The sequence below is a fragment of the Astatotilapia calliptera genome, chromosome 16 (assembly GCF_964374335.1).
Source record: "Astatotilapia calliptera chromosome 16, fAstCal68.1, whole genome shotgun sequence".
Taxonomy (NCBI): Eukaryota; Metazoa; Chordata; class Actinopteri; order Cichliformes; family Cichlidae; genus Astatotilapia; species Astatotilapia calliptera.
In genome coordinates, this window is record NC_137437.1 from 18,340,339 (window position 1) to 18,359,803 (window position 19,465).

The following is a 19,465-nucleotide window of genomic DNA, read 5'->3' on the forward strand; positions in this document are numbered from 1 at the left end:
AATTCAACAAATTCAAAACAGCACATCTCTCTGAGGCCGAGAGAACTACAGTCTGCCATAAAGTGCTCTTTTAGTCTCTCACATCTTTCAGAGCGACACTGCAAGTTTTACCTCAACTTGTATACAAACACCACACAAAAGCCTTCCTTTTCTTTCAGCTGTTCACTGAAAAGGAAAGGCAACAAATTGATTCAATTCTAGTCTTTTGCACAGATGGACTTTTAAAGATTCATAGAGGGTGATGCAGGAAACATTGAGTGAAATAGAGAAAGAATGACAGAGTGTGAGACAGCACACATATATAGTACATTGCATCCTATGAGCCCCTACATAGCCACACACTATTATTATTTATGTCTTTTTATATATTTTTTATTTTGACACATTGACACGTCAAAGTGCTGACTTTATTTTTCACTTTGAAAGCACTCACATCAACATAAAAGCAGTCCTTCAGGGGCAGTAGACCTGCCCAAGCCTATAACTTTTGAAAAAATAAAATTTATAGAGAAATACAATCCATAAAAAGTAACACTCAACTTAACAGCCAGTGGGACAAATGCAAGATGAATAACCATGAATTAAAATGCTTTAAATGGCTGACCAATACCTATGTCCACCATATGTGTGCAGTTCATTTTTACAATCCGATATTCAGTATCTTATCTAATGATGAACTGTCAAGGTCTATTCTTTAGATGCCTTTTATCTTCAGTTAAAAAATTAAATCAGAATTATTGTTTCAAGCCACAGCAATGAAAAAAATGTAATACTAGATTGCATGTGACAAACATAAAAAAAACGAGACACACACACACATATATAACACTGTGCATCATGGCTCAGATGCAAATGAGAAATACTGTCATCACCAAACAATTTTTGTAAGCTTTAGCAAAACAATTTTGTAACAATAGCAAAAAAGGGAAAAGTTTCATTAGTAAGTATCTCGTGAAAATTCTTAAGAACATTGTGGCAATCAGTATCTAACATTTAAATGTCTGCCACATAGACAACTCAGCAGGATTTCAAGACCACACAGTCATTCTGAGCATTACCACAGCACTTCCCGGTTGAGTAATTGCTGAACTAGTTAGACATTCACCACAATTTATGCTTATAACTGCATGGAAACGTGCTACATTGCAACGTCTTCGCAGATGTGAAGCCACAGACTCACCACAGTTCAGCTGCTTGTGCATTCGGGCCTTAAAAATGAGCAGAAGTATCTATAAAATGAGAATTGCCTTTCTAAATGTAGTTTCATTAACTCCTAAAGAAAAAAAATCTTCCTACCTGTACTAAAAGTAAATCAGCAGAGCTACTTCATGGAATGTTATAAACAAATGAATGGACACAATTATTTAAATGGAAAATTTTACATATTTTTGCATCATATCTAAAAGAAACCAAAAAAAATGTCTTTGCTGTTCAATCGTCTCCACTGGGTTTGTTGTTCATAGGTACTGATTCAGCCCAGAGAGATGAAGATGAGTTTTTTCCTTGTGAGCCTTTACTTCTGCACACCTTGAACATCAGTAATAATATAACCACCACCATAATGATGAGAACTGCAATAACGATTGTATAGGTTGTTGTATTGCATTCAGATACGGCATTAGCATCACCTGCAAAGAAGAAGACAAAGAAAGGTATTTTCAGATGATCTTGTGATATTTACTGAGAGAAATGACTAAGTGTGTTAAGACATGCCTACCTTCTGTGAGAACACTGACATTGAAATGCCCTGACTTTTCCACTGCAACTTTTCTCCACCCACGAGACAGAGAAGGCAGCCACTCCTCTACCTCACAGAAATACAGGCCACTATTATCAGGACCAGGGTTCAAGAAGGTGAGGCTGAATTGGCTGGGGTCAGGGTGGTCGTATCTCAGGCGAACATTCTCCCCAAACCTGTGTTGCAGAATGGAGTTTCTGTAGACTGTGAATATGGGGCGCTGTTTAGTTTCTATTTCTTTCTGCCAAAACCATGTGACCTGGAACTTGGATTCATTGCTGGATTGTTTGTTGATGTTACAGGGGAAAGTAAAATCCTGGTTTCTGCTTATATTCATCGCTGTATCTTTCTTTGAAACAGAGAGATTGTTTTCTGTGAAAAAGGACAAGAGCAAACCTTTAGTTTATTAAGGTAACCAGTGAGACCTAATGAAATTCAGTTATACTGACACACAAGGGAGAGCTTGAAGAGATGAAACAATCAACAGCAAAACAAGAGAGGTGCCCAGAAGACAACTGAGAAGAGTGGAACATTTTGTCAAGGTTTTGGGAATTACATTTGATTCCTTTTTTATAGAGTTAAATTAGATGATAACACTAAATTATATATGGCTGATACAAAGTTACAGCAAGAAGATTAAAGATAGTCTCTTGTTCATTTCTAGCTCCATCTTCATTCAGTGAGGGGACTAGAAAAACCTTTGCATGCTTCACAGTGCAAACGCATCTTGATTTGAGTCATATTTGGCTGCCCACTGAAGTTCATCTAGTTCCATTAAAGGTCTCCAGTCACAAGTGTGGATGGTTGGGGCTGCTTTACTCACATCCAAAGCTGTGTGCTCTCATATGGCTGTTCTGGGGATGTCAACTCTCTATGACTTTGTACAGACCCAGATTTAGAAAAGGCCTGAAGCATGAGCTTTTGACTTGAATTTAAGATTGAAACTTAAGTCTTGTTTGATGTCATCCACCACTATTAGGGTCAGATGGATTGACACAGAACTTGTAACTGAGGGAAACACATCACCCGCTTCTTAATTGGTTTAAAATGTGCTTACAAGTATCCTTAATTCATACACCTCACAAAATAGCTAGACTATTAGGAGCCCAACAGAACACTTCTAAAACTGTGATCATACCTGTTACTTTTACACTGACTTTGATAGCACCACCACTGTCTGAGGCCTTCAGCTGCCAGTGAGCTTCATTATCCAGCTGGTATTGATCCACTTGGCACCAGTAGGTTCCACTATCCTCTTCATGGGCTTTCTGAATACTTAGGTAAAAGCTTTTCTGAGTGGGTCTGGACAGGCGTAGCCGCTCCTGCAGGCCTCTGATGTCTTTGTTCTCTGGGTAACTCACCAGGCCGGTGTGATCAAGCTCCACCAGGGAGGCTTTCTTCAAAGAAGAACTGTGTGCAGCATAATGCCAAATGACTCGATAGAAAACCGAAGAACCAGAAGCTCCTGAGGTGATGCTACAGTTGAGCTTGACTTCTTCTCCTTCTTTGGCAGTCAGCTGCTGCTCTTTCTTATCTAAACAAAGGTCGTTGGCTAGAGAATGGAAAAAAATTAATATGAAGTTATATATTTTTAAATGGTCTGTTTAATTTATTGTGGTGCCAACTGTATATGGCATGTGAACATGTTTCTGAAGTATGAAAAATAAATGTATTCACCAGGCTCAGTAATTGTTAGCACTGTGCTTTTGGACACTGTTGAGAGCAGATACCATTCACCACGAGGATCTTGAAGCCACTCGCCCACTTTGCATGTATATAAACCTTTATCTGAGATTCGAGCTTGCCGAATAATCAGTTCAAAAGTGGGTCCTTTGCTGCGCCTCATGCTGATTCGCTGACGCAGGTCCACCTGGGATTCCGTTACTATGGAATTCCGGTCCAAGCTTACAATGGTCTTATTTCCGGCATTTTCCTCATGCAGCCAGGTGATCGAATAGAGTGATGATTCAGACGTTTTTGTGATGATGGAGCATGTTATTGTTATGTCAGTGTTCATGTTTGTTGTCAACGCAGGAATAGGTGACACATCAAGCCTGCTTACTAGAAAAGGAGACAACATTTTCATTATTTTCTGAGGAAACAGGGAAAAAATTACTCTTTTTATTTAATGATGCCCCAAAATGGCTGCAGCTGGCAGTACCTGGGTTGATTACTATCACAGAAAGCTGATTGGATGCTTTCAACTCCTTGTGTACATTCTTCAGTAAGACAGACACATTACACTGGTAGCTTCCTCCTTCTCTGTGGCTGGTACCAATGACCAGCAGATAGTACATGACTTCAGTTTTTCTGCTTTCTACTCGTAGCTGGTAGTGGTTCTGATCTGCAGACCAACTGATGGTGCCATCAGGGGAAAGTGTCAGGATGGTGTCTGGTGTTTTAGCCTCACGTTGCACGCTCCAAGTCACTGTTACCGGCATGTGTGGACCTTTGACCCGGCACATCAACTCCAATTTTTCTCCAACAGTCACCCGAGTCTTGCGACTGCTTAGAGACACTCCCATCAGCGTGTCTGACACAAAAATCCAAAATAGTCAGTGACAGCAAGTAAGAAAGGAGAAGCTGGTGATCAAGCAATCATTAGTGTTGAAAGCAAAAAGGAGATGTGAATACATGGCTACAAAACCACAACTGGCTTCTCAGTCTACACAATATGGCTATTGTTATGTCACCCTTCATTTCTTACGTAAAAGCAAAGAACATTGCTTGTAAATGTAAAGTTTGGTTTAATTGCAGGGGTACAGTAAACAAAGGAAGGATTCCCAATGGTGACAAGATCTCAATATCAGGTTTTGGATATTTGTCTAGCATTTTCTTGTGATATATCACTATGAGCTAAAGTGTTCAATGGACATATCTGCAAATAAACAGATCAATAGCCAAGCAGATCAAAATCCACATATTTACTTTGCTAATTTATTATTAAACAAATCAAAACACTCAATAAGAAGAAAAACCTGTTGTAATGTAGGTAACAAACACACAGACACATCTTACCTATAGAAATCACTGTCACAGTGGTAGTTTGTGTCTGGGTGTGAGTCTTGCCATTAGTTATGCGCTCAGACACAGCACACTGGTACACTCCTGAATCAGACAGCGTGACCTCATCAAGCACTAAGGTGAAGTTGTGAGTAGCTGGACGCATCACCTTCACTTTGCGACTCACAAACTCCTCTGCTATCTCTGTAACACCCTCCTCATTTATACTGATGATCTCAGTGAACGGGGCCGTTGGTGTTGATTTGTGTTGCCAGGTGACAGAGAGCTGACCTTGAACCCCATCCACTTTACAGAAGAGATGCAGCCCGCCCCCTTCGGTGACATTTACAGCCTGCTGCATTTTGACTGTCAGCCTGTTTTCTGTGAGGAGATGAGGCAACAGACAAATAGTACTGCTGTGTTTGAGAAGATAGTCATAGAAAAAGTAATTTTACAAACAGCAAAAACATAAATAAGAAAACTAACACTTTGAAACTACAAGTGAGCCTTAATAACAGCAGGTAAAATCAACAATGTAAAAAGGAAAGTGAAATAAACCCTGAATAACTGAGTGTGTGTGTTCACTATGACAGACCCTGGGGCTAAAATGCTACAAAACATAATGTTCAGTCAAACATTCTGAAGACAGTTTTGTTTTCTGAAAGCCGCACTCACAATTCAGCTAAAAAAATACATAAAACAAAATATTTTTTGCTCGCTGGTGATAAATGTGCAATCTGATTGTTGAGTGTTGAGATGTGGAAACCTAAAATTTTGACCTATGATGATACAAAGAGTAAATCCACTAAACAACATGATTTTGCTTTGTAGACGTATTCCATCTAGATTTCCTGTGGGGAAATGTAACGTTTGATTTAATGTTGTTCAGTAAACAAAAGAAGGGTTCCCAAAGGATTACATTAAGACTCTCAATATCAGTACAGTATGTTTCGGGTGTTTTTATGCCATTATCTTTTAATATATTACTATGGGCTAAATGGTTTAATGAATATATCTACAAGTAAACAGATTAATAGTCAAGCTGACCAAAATCCACTTTTTACTTTGCTATTTCTTCTGTAATATTTGAAGTGTAGTTTAACAAAGAAGTGTTAGAATTTATGGGAGAAACACCTGTTACAATGAAGGTAATATCATATTTTACATAGTTTGTACTACACAAACACACAGACACAGCTTACCTATAGAAGTCACTGTCACAGTGGTAGTTTGTGCCTGGTTGTGAGTCTTGCCGTTAGGTTTGCGCTCAGACACAGCACACTGGTACACTCCTGAATCAGACAGTGTGACCTCATCAAGCGCTAAGGTGAAGTTGTGAGTAGCTGGACGCATCACCTTCACTTTGCGACTAACGAACTCCTCTGCTATCTCTGTAACACCCTCCTGACTTATACTGATGATCTCAGTGAACGGGGCCGTTGGTGTTGATTTGTGTTGCCAGGTGACAGAGAGCTGACCTTGAACCCCATCCACTTTACAGGAGAGATGCAGCCCGCCCCCTTCGGCCACATTTACAGCCTGCTGCATTTTGACTGTCAGCCTGTTTTCTGTGAGGAGATGAGGCAACAGACAAATAGTACTGCTGTGTTTGAGAAGTTAATAATAAAATAATTCAATTTCACTAACAGTAAAAACAAATAAGAAAAATCACCTTGTGTAATCCTTAATAACTACAGATAAAATTAACAATGAAAAAGGGAAAAGAGTTAAACCCGGAATTTGTTCACTTTGACACACCTGTGGCTGAGACGCTGACCCGCTGTGGGCTGGAGTCTTTGGGTTCTCCCTCAATAAAAGTATCATCTTGGCCTCTCTCTTGAGGCCAGACTGTACAGATATACTCTCCCTGGTCCTCAGTTCTCACAGGCTTTAAGATGAGACGGTAATCTCTGTTCCCGCTTCGGGCAGCTCTGAGCTCTCCATTTTTCTGTCGAACACTGTACTCCGGTGCCACAGTGAGAACGCCTGTGGGACCAATGCGGGCCAGCTCCACACTTCCCTTGAGCCATGCTACAGAGAAGAATCTTTTCTCCACGTCCTGTGTGTTTATATTACAGGACAGCATCAGCTCCTGCCCCTCCTGCAGCGCTGCCGGCTGTGCTGAGATTTCCACTGCCAGAGACGGAGACGATGGCTCTACCACCTCTACTCAAGACAAAAAATGAAAACAGTGAGACATTCACACAGGTGTCTATAGGATAAGTAAACATTAATGTGCTGACCAATATCAAGATGTGTTATAAATATAGCACGACTGAGTAAAATTCCAACCTGTGGCTTTAACTGTCAGGGTCATTTCTTCTGCATTCTTCTGTATGATGATGTACCAGGAGCCATCAGGATCTTGGATCCACTCCTGAGCCTGGCAGTAGATCCTACCTTGGTCTGATGGCTCAACCTCAGCCATCTTTAGGCTGTACGAGGCCTCTCCCCATTTATCTAAGCGTATGAGACCTGCTTGGTAACGCCTTTCAAACCCCTGGCCTGGGCTCAGTGTAAAATCTCTATTCAGAGAAATGATAGGCTGAGCGTCCTCCTGTCCATCTTTATGGAGATACCAGGCAACAGACAGATGGGTGTGCTGGCTGGTGCTGCTAGAGGCCAGGCATGTTAAAGTCAGAGCTTCACCCTCGTTTAAGCTCAGTGGTGTGGAAGCAGATGATGAGACACTCAAGGAGTCTTCAATCACTATGAAACCACATCAGAGAAATCAAAAGTCATGAATGCTCTGACATCATCGGTACCATACCTACATGAAGACACATTCAAGCGTTATGACTGAAAATCAGGATGGTGATTGATTACCTTTAACGACTGTCTTATCAGAATACTCTCCATCATAAGCACCTTCTAAGTTGACTGCAGTACATTCATATTCCCCTTCATCAGTTTTCTGCAGGCTTTTTATCTCGAAGCGGACTGAGTTTGGTGAGAGGCGTTTCAAAGCAATTTCATTTTTTCTCACACGGGTTAGGTGAGAAGAATATCCAAAAGTATCTTCATGTGAACTGATGATTTGGATCTCAAAGTTTGGGTTTGAAGGCTTCGTCATACGGAATTCAAAATGTTTGTCAGTGTTTTCACTTCTGAAGCCACTCACACTGCAGGTGATGTAGAGGGGAGAGCCTAACACACGATACAGAGGCCCAGCTTGTACTTCAGTTTTCACTCTGGCCTCTCCTGAGTAAAGCAGAGACAAAACGCAAATGAAGTCATCTGAATCCTGAAACTTCAAAGTGCCACTTGTGTATTTATAAGTATTAAAGTATCTAACATATATGTTGCAGGCATGTTACAAATGAATGATAGAATGAATACACAATATTTTCAGAAAGATTTATATATTTTTTTATTTGTTAAGTTATTTTCTGCAAAAATATGGTTTTTATGACATTTCGGATAAAAAAAGAAAAAATGTTTGCAAGTTTTGAAAAAAGATATATTCACCCTCCAGGTGATGGCCACAATCAGCCATGTGACTGTGTTTTTTGTTAGTTCCTTTTTAAGGAAACTGTGGGTTCCTGTCACAAACTGTCTGAGGTAGTCTTACAAGTCTAGACGAAGATTACGAGGATAGGAGTGCTATTCAGACCGTGATAGAAATCTAATTAAATCAAATAATGTGTACAATCGTCTTCTTTTCATCCAAGTAAAAACTGCTTGTTTTCTTGAGTCACTTTATTTTCCTTCATGTAGGAAATATTTTTTCCCCAGAGAAAGCAAACATTTTGTCAAGATCTGCAGCCTGCAGATGATGTGAAACTGAATGAGGACCCCAATGCAGTTAATATAAAGTGAGCTTTCTATTAACACTGATCGTAAAGGTATAAAATAAGAGAAACCAAAATTGAACAAATTAAACTGGGAAATACGAGGAAACATGGAATCTAAACGACAGGAGGGCAGCTGAGGAAACACTCAGACTACAAGGGGGATAATATATAATAATATAGCCTATACACAAGGGGAATATTGAACACTTTAAATTCCACACTTTAAAAACAAAACACTGGGTCAAAATCCAGACCCATGAAACATTTATTGCTACCTATTTCATGATGCAAATGATGCATGAAAATAATTCGGAGCTAATTTGTTTTCGTGTAGCAATTACACTGATATTAAATATAGAGACACCAAAGGAGATGAATCAGTGAGTTTAATCTCGGAGCTTTTCAAAAATCACGACGCAAACAACACAGACAATATTTTAGCTTTACCAAAGACAATGAGCTTAACATGCAAATGTACTGATGGTAATTCTATATTTTTATTCTATTCAAAATGGACATACAGTGTGTTCTTACCAACAGCTTACTTTAACACAGTTAATATTCTGACATCTCCAGTGAATCCTCGAGGTCACTGACTAGAATCCACTCCAGCTAAAGGAAGCCAGTGTACCACTTACCACAACGCAAAAGCTGACCCAGGCAGAGAATCAAACTGGACCTCCAAACCGAGAGCAGGAAACAACTCATCATGAACCTTCAGCTTCAGGCTCAGCACTTTACGTCCTCGGCATAGCCTCTGTGATCAAGTTCTTAGTCTGTGTGAAAATCTGCCTGTGTCTTTTCACACTTGTTAAAGTGGTTTATGTTTCCTGTCGGTGACCTAGAGCAAGAGGAAGTCTGAGATATTTCCTGCATACTGCACATTATTCATGACTTTTGTGTATGTGTAGAGGTGGATTGGTGGAGATCAGTAACATCGCTCGTTTTTTTTCCATCCTCGATCGAAACATTGGATGGTTACACGCGTGGTTAGACAACCTTAAGCCGAGCGGGCTCATAAGTGGGTCACCAACCCGTTCATTCTGTTCATTTCTATGTAGCGTTTTCAGAGGGAGAAACGTTTCGTCACTCACCCAAGCGACTTCTTCAGTCTCAACTTTTGCATAATGACTGAAACTTGGTGCTAGTTTCAGTCATTGTGCAGAGCTATACTGTTTACAAGGTTGGGGGGAAACCTGCAGTCAGCTGCGACTGAGATGAGACTTCCAGATGAACGGAATGAACTTTTTGGGAAAACATATGTAACTTTTCGATTATTCATCGACCTCCTTTAAAATATATTTTCATAGCATGGTCATATTGTTGCATAGGCGACTTGTGAGATAACGTGGTTGCGGTCAAGTTGCGTTGCGTAGAAACGGTCCCCATCTGAGTTTGACCCAGTTTTTGCAAACAGTGATAATTTGAATGCGTCTGTTTGACCATTCCTGTAGATTAATGACGCAATATTGCCATCTGGTGGAGACCAGAAAGACGTACAGTTCTACACAGTCAAATCAGCGTTTCAACATTTAGACTGTTTAAACATGGTGGAAAACGTTTGATATAATAGAGACAAGCTAAGAAAGAGAAGGGGTAAACATTTTATCAAGTTCATACAAACAAGAAAATTTAATGATGTATGCAGAAGAAATACAGAAATACACATTAAAGAAGCCCATAAGTGATATTTCAATCCAGAATGACTATTGTGAATTCAAAAACAGTGGGGGGAAATGATGCCATGATGTGGCTTATTAACAACTAATAAAGTATTTTGTTATAATCTACACTCATCCATCACTTTGTTAGGTGCATTACTGTGCACAAGTTTTAAAACACCCCTCATTTCTTTAACAACATCCCAAAGTGGCCAATATTAAGCTGATGGTTGTTGTGGTATATACTGGAAAATGACAGATAGGTGCAACAAGGTATTCATGTGCAAAGATAAATGGTAATATGGTATTCAAGGTCATAAATAGAGTTCTGCCTTTTTCTCCATTCTGTATCAAGATGATCCCTGCTTTAGTAATGTACAGGTCTGGGCTTTGGGGAGGCCAGTCCATGACTTTTACTGCATTGACAGTGAACTTTTTGTTCATAATTCCATCAATTTTAACAATTTTAGATTCCCAACACCACTGGCTGAAATTCAGCCCCAAAAACTCCACAATGTTTTACAGATGTGTGTAATGACACATGTATAACACTTACTGTTTTACAGCTTTTAACCGAAAATTTCAAATTTGGAGTCATCACTCTATATGACATGTTGCAACTGATTTTCAGTTCAGTTCTTGTGTAATTTGAAATATCTCAGCCTTTTCTCCCTGTTTCCTTCCCTTAAGAATGGCTTCTTGACATCCACCCTTCAAAGATACCATTTCTGATGGTGTTTCAATGAACAGTAGATGACCAGGTTGAAGGGCCAGATACATTTTTCAGGTTTTGTGGCAGGTCCTCCAGGTCCTCACCCCTGGACTTTCTTCTTGTTAAGATACGATCTTCAAATAAGGTTCATTTGTGTCGCAAGTTTTAGTCTTGTCCAGTTTTCCCTAAAAGTTTTAAAGACATACTACACAATATGGTGAGATATGGTATATGGTATATGATATGGCATATGATATCTCTTTTAGAATCACTTTGTTGGAGCAAAAACAAAATTTTATGCCTGTTAAAAGATGTTGTCTTCAACTAAAGCAAATGGGGACAAATAAAGCATTGTTGTGTAGACACAACACTGATTGAAGTTCCTTTTTTTAATGCTTCAGTGATTCATTGAAGTCAAGTGGCTCAACAAACTTGTCAGAAGTGCTCTGAAAATGGTCAGATACAAAGACTGGGCTAAAATGAGTGGAAAAACATCAACATGTTGAAAAAAAAAAGGAGAAAAAAACTTTTAAAGAGCTGAAGAAGGACTATATAACCATTGCTTAAAAATACTTGAACAAACAAACAAACTATGAACAAACCAAACAAATCAGAATGAGAAAAAATATGATCTGAGTAACTTTGAACATGGTTATAGTGTTTCAGAAACTGCTAATCTGTTGGGATTTTGTCACAAAATCATCTCTAGCATTTACAAAGAATGGTCAGAAAACGAGAAGAGATCCAGTGAGACATCAACCACACATTTTTTGTATGTGAAAATGTATTTTTTGATGGCAGGGGTCAGAGGAGAATGTCAGACCTGCTTTGAACTGACAGGAACATTTCGTTACAACCAAAATAGGCATAAGAGCAACTTGAACGCATAACATATCAAACGTGTCAAGGTTCCACTTCTGTCAGTGAAGAACAGGAAACTGAGTCTAGAGTTTACAAAGACTGAAGATGGGGAAAAAATGCTGTCTGGTCTGATGAGTCTGCTGGTAGCTAGAATCTGGCATAAACAACATGAAAAGATGGGTTTATCCTACCTTGTATCAACGGTTTACACTGCTGGAGGTGCGATGATGCAGGAGAGATTTTCTTGGGACAGTTTGGCCCCTTTACTACCAAATAAACATCATTTAAATGTTGTAGCCTACCTGAGTATTGCTGCTGAACATGTCCATACCTTCATGACCACAATGTGACCATCTTGTGATAGCTGCTTCTAACAGGATAGTGCCATCATGTCAGTATGGACCAAAATTTCTGATGAATGTTTCCAGCACCTTGTTGAATCTACAGGAAGAATCAAGGCAGTTATGAAGGCAGAGAGGAGGGCCAACCCAGAATGAGCAAAATGCATCTAATAGAGTTGCCAGTGAGTTTATCTTACTACTTTGCATTCGAATGACTGCACAATACCAATACATAAAATGTATATTGGAGGGTAGAGTTCTGCCTTTTTATTGTCAATACTAATTAAGGACAAAAACATAAAACAATGTGGGGTTTTTTGTTTTGTTTTTCTGCTTTTTGCTGTGTTTACTGAGACACTTTTACCGTCTCAGGCTTCTAAATCTGGTAAAATGTCACAATCTAAGGCTCCTCTTCTGATGAATCACAAACTTACGCAACCACGGAGTTCTTTAGACTAGCATACGTCAAAATGGTCGTGAATGAATGCCTCTAGGGGTTTGAGGGACTTTCTCACGTATGGGAAGCACGTCATCTTTCATGTTTCCCAGCATGATACAACCTGCTGGTTTAGATATGAAAAGGTAGCCTTCTAGTTAAACTTGGACTTATGGCGCCAGTGTGATGGCGTGATGCAAGAAAACTCAAGATGAGGAGTTCACAGGAGCGTTCCGCTTATGTTTGAGATGAAATACTTTTATCCCACCTAGGTTAAGCTGCTGAGCAGACTTCTTTCTCTTTTTTCTTTTTTTCTTTTTTTTGCAGTCATCTTTTTCATAGAAGAGACCTGCCATCATTGTCTGTGATAAAAAACAAAACAAAGAAAGGCAAAAAAAACTGTCTAGCTTAGAGAGAAATTTACTCAGCTGAAGACGAAGGGGAAGTGTTATGCATACGCATGTCCCTTACAGAACAGGAATAGGAAGTATGAAGAAGACAGGAAAAAACACAAATCCACTTCTCAAAGCAAAAGAACTGCTGCAAGCGTAAACCACACATGTTTGTTCACTTTCTATTTAGGCTGCGTGTGCAGGTGTTTCTGAAGGTGGCTGCATGCTGCTCTTCTGCAGAAAGGGAGTTTTGAAGCTCTGCTGGTTTGAAAGATGAGTGACACACTGGAGAGGACTACAGACTGTCCTTTGCCGCTTCCCGCTGAGGAGTCCAACGTGAACGAGGAGAAAGGGAATGTAACAGGACCAAGTGAGTTACGTTGGGAAGATGGAGGTCTGCCCATGGAGCTCCAGAAAGGGATGGAAACCCTACGAGTGAACAGAGAATTGACTGATGTGACACTGCGCGTTCAGGGTCATGACTTCGCTTGCCATAGAGCGATTCTGGCGGCTGCAAGTCACTACTTCAGGTAAATCATCATCTGGTCTTAACTGTGTCGTGATCTCGGGCCTACTTGTTTTACTCACAAATTATGGCCGGTCTCTACAGGGCAATGTTTTGCAGCGGTCTCAAGGAGAGTCATGAGGAACGTGTGGAAATGAAAGGTTTGGACAGCGGGACGATGCACTGTCTCTTGGAGTATACCTACACCAGCCGAGCTCTCCTCACACACTCGAATGTCCAGAGAATACTCGAGGCTGCCAGTCAGTTTCAGGTAAATCAGCTTAACTGATCTTTGTTGCTCAATCAGGGTTTTTGTTTTGCAAAATCATTGTCTGGTGCCAGGTCATTGACATTTTTAACACCAATGTAAAGATGTAGTGAAATCAAACAGCGGAGGCAAAAAAGTTCTACAAATCGAGGTGTGAATTTAGACTTTAAAGACCAAGTGAACCATTTTTTACAAAGACATTTGACCTTAACATGTTTTTCACATAAAGGCAGCACAGCTTGAATTTAAGTCCATAAAATAAATCAACCATAAAATTTATAATTAATCTGACTGAAAGTTGTTTTAGTCGAGTTTAACTTGAAAAAGGCTTTTGGAAACGATCTCTTTCAATGAATTTTTAAACCATCAACACCATCGGTTCATACAAACTTTTTTATATCTCTTACATTTTAACCACCTGCATGTAAAGTCAGTTGGAACAAATAGGCCATCAAAGGAATGAAGACGCCTCGTGCTGAGTTAGCAGCAGAAAGCAAACCATTTATTTCTAATCGGGATGATGGATTTGGTGTTGTGATGTGGAACTGTAATTAAATTTTTGAAACTGCTATCAGCTTCTTACTTCAGTTTTTTCCTTGCGTAAAGGGAACAAACACATGATTGAATGAGAAATTGGTTTTGCTAAGAGGGAAGTGAAAGTTGGTCAGTTGTTTACACTCAGGATCATTTTTCCATAAGGGCTTAAATTAACTACACAGCTGTGCCACACTGCAGAGGAGGCAGGTGTTTGTGTTTGTGTGCTTCTATTTTTGCAAAAACGCTTTGGGTGTTAAATTTTGATGATAATTTCTTCAGGCACTCTTGCTGGATTGTCAGCGTAACTAAGAAGCAAGGTTAAGATCACGTTAAGAGTTAGGGTTAAGATTATCGTATGAGGCTAAATTTTATTTTATTTTATATCCTTAAAAAAACTAATCAGGTATCTCATTTTATACTGGCTTTGTGAAAGAGCTTTGTGAATGCTTTTGCTGCAAGTGATAGATAAAAATATCCACAGCGAATCTGTTGAATTTCAAACGCAGGTTTTCAAAAGCTTATATAAATTCAGGCTATGGCAATTAGATAAGCAAAGTGGGCACCGGGGAAAACTGTGGGCCTCTTTAGTCCAAAATTCTATTACTGTCCACTGTTGGATTGTTTTCTTGCTGCAAATAAGAAAACAGTTGTTTGGTCTGACGCTGACAGACGTCTGAGGACTCACTGCATACAAATGTTTGACTGTGTTATACTTTAGAAGGCATTTTTTTGCAGAAAAAGTCCCCCATCGCTTACAAAGGAAGTGCACTGGGACAGAATTGATTTACAGCCAGTTTACCAACAAGAAAATTCTAAGCCCTTAAAATCCAACTATAGCTGTAATTGCCAATTTGGAGCAGCTTAATCAGCTACAAATAGCTTTAACCGATGCCTTTGTTCTTTTTGTCTCTTTAGTTCCTTCGTGTGGTAGATGCATGCTCTAGCTTTCTCAGCAAGTCTATGCAGCTAGACACCTGTATTGGCATCTTAAATCTGGCTGACAGACATGCCCTGTCAGCCCTGCGCGCCAGAGCTCAGGACTATATTACTACTCAATTCTCTCAAGTGGTCCAGCAGCAGGACTTCCTGGAGCTGCCAGTGGAATCTCTGGAGACTATCCTGCAGAGGGATGACCTGGATGTGAAATGTGAGGAGTGTGTTTTTGAAGCACTCATGCACTGGGTGAGAGCCCGGCAGGATGAACGCTATCCCTCACTGGCCAGGTTGCTTACGCACGTACGGTTGCCGCTGCTGGAGCCGGCATACTTTGTTGAGAAAGTGGAGTCAGATGAGCTGATACGACGGTGCAGCGAAGCTTTTCCTTTGTTGCAAGAGGCCCGAATTTATCATCTCTCTGGCAGGGAGGTCAGTATAAACCGCTGGGCATATTGTGTTTTATTGTTGTTAATCACTGTTTGTCTCATGTCCAAGTTTCATATATGTTTGACCTTTTTAACAGGTGGTCTCAGAACGAACCAAACCACGTGTGCAGCACTTTCTGTCAGAAGTATTCTTGATCATTGGAGGCTGCACCAAAGACGAACGCTTCATTTCCACTGTCACATGTTTGGACCCTCTCAGACGCAGCCGCCTGGAGGTCGCCAGGATGCCAATGACAGAGTTAGAGGACGAGTCCCAAAATAGAAAATGGGTGGAATTTGCTTGTGTCACTTTCCACAATGAAGTATACATATCTGGTGAGTGAACATATTCTTTTTTTCATAGAAAGGCTTCACTTGTGAAATTGTGACGATTGCTCCTTGTTGTTATTACCCGTGAAGTGTGCACTTCACTGGTATTCAAATGTAATGAGAATTTAGGAATTTATAGTATGAACAAAACAAAACAACAGGAAGTCGTGACATTATTTCTGCTCTAACAGTTGCTGTGGTTTTAGGTGTTTCCCAACGCAGGAACTGACAGTTCTAGTTAAGTGGAACACGCAGACTGTAAATGCTATGACTAGCACGCAGGATTTCTCCATCTTTAAACAGCATGATAACTTATGCAGAGTTATTACTAAAGACTTGGTGATATGTCAGTATTTTGGAATGAATGCAATATTTGTACAGATAATCACAGTTTTCTCTAATGGTCTTGTTGCTGTAGGAGGTAAGGAGACACAGCATGATGTCTGGAAATACAATGGTGCCCTGGACAAGTGGATCCAAATCGAGCCCCTGTCGACTGGGCGCTGGAGACACAAGATGGCAGTTCATTGTGGGAAAGTGTACGCACTGGGAGGGTTTGATGGAGTTCAGAGGCTTTCTAGTGTTGAGGCCTATGATCCCTTTCATAATCGCTGGATGCAGGTAAACACAATATATGTACTGTATATATGTGAAGGGTATAGTTTGTAGTTCCTAATAAAAAGTAAGCAAAAAGGAATTACCAACAACTTCAACCTGCGCAGCATTTTAATGCATTTTAAAAGCATTTTAATTCATGTTTTCAAATCTGTTTTATTTGGACAGTCTTGTTTTTATCATGTACTCTGGGTGTTGCTCCCAGTTTTCTGCACCACCATCTTCGATGAGCGATTTCTCATCTAATATATTCTTCTTTAACCTAGTGCAGTATATACAACTCCAGTTCCCCTCAAAAGTTGGGAAGGTGTGGAAAACATACATAAAAACAGAATTTGATTTTTTGCAACTCTCATAATAACACGTTTTATTCACAACAGAACACATAAAACATATTGCATGTTTAAACTTATGACATGTAAGATCTTGAGATAAAAATAAAATTATTTGGAATTTCACAAAAGCAACATATTTGATGAAAGCAACGTGTTTTTAAAAAGTTGGGGCAAGGAGATTTGTGATTGTGTAGCATCTCCTCTTCTCTTTACATCAGTCTGTAAATGTCTGGGAACTGAGGACACCAGTGTTGGGATGTTAAGGAAAAAATTTTCCTCCACGCTTGTCTGATAGAGGGTTAAAGCTGCTAAACAGTGTAGGGTCTTCTTTGTCGTAATTTTCATTTCATAATCTGACAAATGTTTGCAGTTGCTAAAAGGTCTGGACTGCATTCAGGCCAGTTCAGCACACTGACTCTTCAACTGTGAAGCCATGCTGCTGTAGGCTGCAGTTTAGCATTGTCTTGCTGAAATATGCAATAATTTCTGTGAAAAAAGGCTATCTGGAAGAGACACTTTGCTCTAAAACATGTGTCAATCTGTGTAAGCTGCCATTTCCATAGCCACTATTGCCCCCAGCATACCATCAGAGATGAAGGCTTTTGAACAGAGTGCTGATAAGTCAGAGGTCACAGCGCCCATATGTTCTAAAAAGAATTTCAAATTGGAATTTGTCTCTTCTATTTTCCATTTTGTTGCAAAATCTTCTTTCAGATTTACATTTTACAGCATTTGTGGACTTTTTAGACAACTGTTGCTCAAACTTAAAATAAACAAATTTTTTTTGACAAAATAGTAAAATCTCTCAGTTTAAACATTAAAATATGGGTTTGTGCTATTTGTAAATCATTGCAATGCGTTTTTTTATTTACAATTTACATAGTGGCCCAGTTTTTTTAGAACTTAGGTTTTACTATACCTCACGTGTCACATAAGTTACTTATGTTACTTTCGAGAGTTCGGCTTTTCTGCTATTATCTGCATTTGTATTCTATGTGTTTTCTTTTCCTGTTCAGAAATTCCATCCCATTTAACTTTTGATCCTATGCCTGTTTCTTTCCTATTTTATTTACCTCAATAACTGACTTATGTGTGATCTCCAGCCTGAAAGTAAAGTTTTCAGTTTTGGACTTTCACCTGCCTGTGGTGTTCTATCATCAGTTGCAGCTAACATAATTTTTAAGTTAGCGTCTTTTGTTTAGATCTTTTAGCTTTTTAAATTGCCTTACTGTTTTGATTCAGACATACTTATATACGCCTCTTATTTACTGCAGGTGACACCTCTTGCAGTAGGTGTGAGCTCATTTGCTGCTGCAAGCTTTGACAGATGGATCTATGTGATTGGTGGTGGGCCGAATGGAAAGCTGGCCACCGATAGGGTCCAATGCTGGGAGCCAGGGACAGGCGGCTGGGAACTGAAAGCACCCATACCCATTGAAACTAAATGCACTAATGCTGTTACATTCAAGAACTGCATCTATGTAGTTGGTAAGCTGTCAAATCCCACTAAGTACATTTACTTACTTAATGTTAATGGTATTTATATGTAACTTTTAGAATATTGCAGTAACATTGACATGAGCCTTTTCCATCACGACTGCTTTTGCTTTTGATATCTTTAATGTATTTTCAGACTTTTATTATGATTCTGCGTACTGATATAGTATATTAATTTGATATCTGTCCAATTCTCTTTGTGGTCTCAGGTGGTGCCATGCATGCCATGTACTGCTACTCTCCTCTATCTGATTCCTGGACCCTTGTGACTCGTCTGGGGGAGAGGGCAAGCTGTGCTATCGCTGCCTGTAACAACAAACTTTTCATCACTGGAGGAAGAGATAACAAAAACCAAGTCATCTCCACAGTGATGTGCTGGGATGTCGCCCGGGGGGTTTTGACAGAGGAGTGCGTTTTACCAATGGGAGTCTCGCACCATGGCAGTGTGACCCTCATGAAGTCCTACACACATATACACAGAATAACACCTGCCTCAGAGAGCCAATGACACAGGTGTCTGTGAACAGGACTTATGGTGCTAAGAGTGGTTGTAGGATTATGCATGAAGAGTAAAAACATGTTCAAAGATAAGAAATATGTTTGGGGTTTTTTGCATGCATTACAATGTTTACTTTATCTTTGTTACCGTTTTGTAATATATTAATGACTATGATGTTTTGAAAACATTGCGTTTGTAGTTAAGCTTTCTCAGAAAAGTGTGGCTTACAACGTCACAACAGGTCAAAATAAGTCTACAAACACAAAAACGAAAATTAAACATTTGCTAAATCATTATCTTATAAGTTTCTTATTAACTGCCAGAGAAATTTAAAGTTGCAAATGAAGGAAAGAGCAATGCAAAAGCAATTAAATTAACTTTTGGATTTTCCTTTTATGCTTTCAATTAGCAAACGAACTCTGAACTCTACACTTTAATGCTGATTTATTAAATGCAATGGTATTTGAACGCAACACAGGTTACCTGCGTATTAACAAATAAACTGACATGTCAAACAGAACCTGTAATCCATTTCCTTGTGAGTGCTGCCATCAAGTGGTGAAAAGTACTCGTGTCGTTA

At 39.5% G+C, this 19,465-nt stretch overlaps 2 protein-coding genes across 2 annotated transcripts; one reads left to right on the forward strand and one right to left on the reverse strand.

Moving 5' to 3' along the window:
* Positions 1 to 350: 350 nt before the first annotated feature.
* LOC113007612 (immunoglobulin superfamily member 2-like) lies at positions 351 to 9,630 on the reverse strand. Its single transcript, XM_080290982.1, has 11 exons — positions 9,174 to 9,630; positions 7,568 to 7,942; positions 7,034 to 7,450; positions 6,500 to 6,907; positions 5,944 to 6,309; positions 4,757 to 5,122; positions 3,900 to 4,271; positions 3,416 to 3,799; positions 2,877 to 3,290; positions 1,718 to 2,110; positions 351 to 1,628 (listed from the first exon to the last, which is right to left on the reverse strand). Exons 1-11 carry the CDS (start codon positions 9,244 to 9,246, stop codon positions 1,432 to 1,434), a joined length of 3,765 nt encoding a protein of 1,254 aa, XP_080147108.1. The 5' UTR covers positions 9,247 to 9,630; the 3' UTR covers positions 351 to 1,431.
* Positions 9,631 to 13,074: 3,444 nt separating this feature from the next.
* klhl6 (kelch-like family member 6) lies at positions 13,075 to 19,405 on the forward strand. Its single transcript, XM_080290334.1, has 7 exons — positions 13,075 to 13,468; positions 13,549 to 13,714; positions 15,164 to 15,613; positions 15,708 to 15,945; positions 16,358 to 16,560; positions 18,164 to 18,377; positions 18,596 to 19,405. The coding sequence occupies exons 1-7, from the start codon at positions 13,212 to 13,214 to the stop codon at positions 18,892 to 18,894; spliced, it is 1,827 nt and encodes a 608-aa protein (XP_080146460.1). The 5' UTR covers positions 13,075 to 13,211; the 3' UTR covers positions 18,895 to 19,405.
* The last annotated feature ends 60 nt before the right edge of the window (positions 19,406 to 19,465 follow it).

What these genes read in the sequence shown, in the direction of transcription:
- klhl6 (XM_080290334.1), top strand. Translation starts at nt 13,212, where the DNA reads ATGAGTGACACACTGGAGAGGACTACAGACTGTCCTTTGCCGCTTCCC. An exon ending in AGGCTGCCAGTCAGTTTCAG is followed by an intron (nt 13,715 to 15,163) that starts GTAAATCAGCTT and finishes TTGTCTCTTTAG; the next exon opens with TTCCTTCGTGTGGTAGATGC. An exon ending in CAATGAAGTATACATATCTG is followed by an intron (nt 15,946 to 16,357) that starts GTGAGTGAACAT and finishes TTGTTGCTGTAG; the next exon opens with GAGGTAAGGAGACACAGCAT.
- LOC113007612 (XM_080290982.1), bottom strand. Translation starts at nt 9,246, where the DNA reads ATGATGAGTTGTTTCCTGCTCTCGGTTTGGAGGTCCAGTTTGATTCTC. An exon ending in GGGTCAGCTTTTGCGTTGTG is followed by an intron (nt 7,943 to 9,173) that starts GTAAGTGGTACA and finishes TGCTTTACTCAG; the next exon opens with GAGAGGCCAGAGTGAAAACT. An exon ending in TGTGACAGTGACTTCTATAG is followed by an intron (nt 5,123 to 5,943) that starts GTAAGCTGTGTC and finishes ATCTCCTCACAG; the next exon opens with AAAACAGGCTGACAGTCAAA.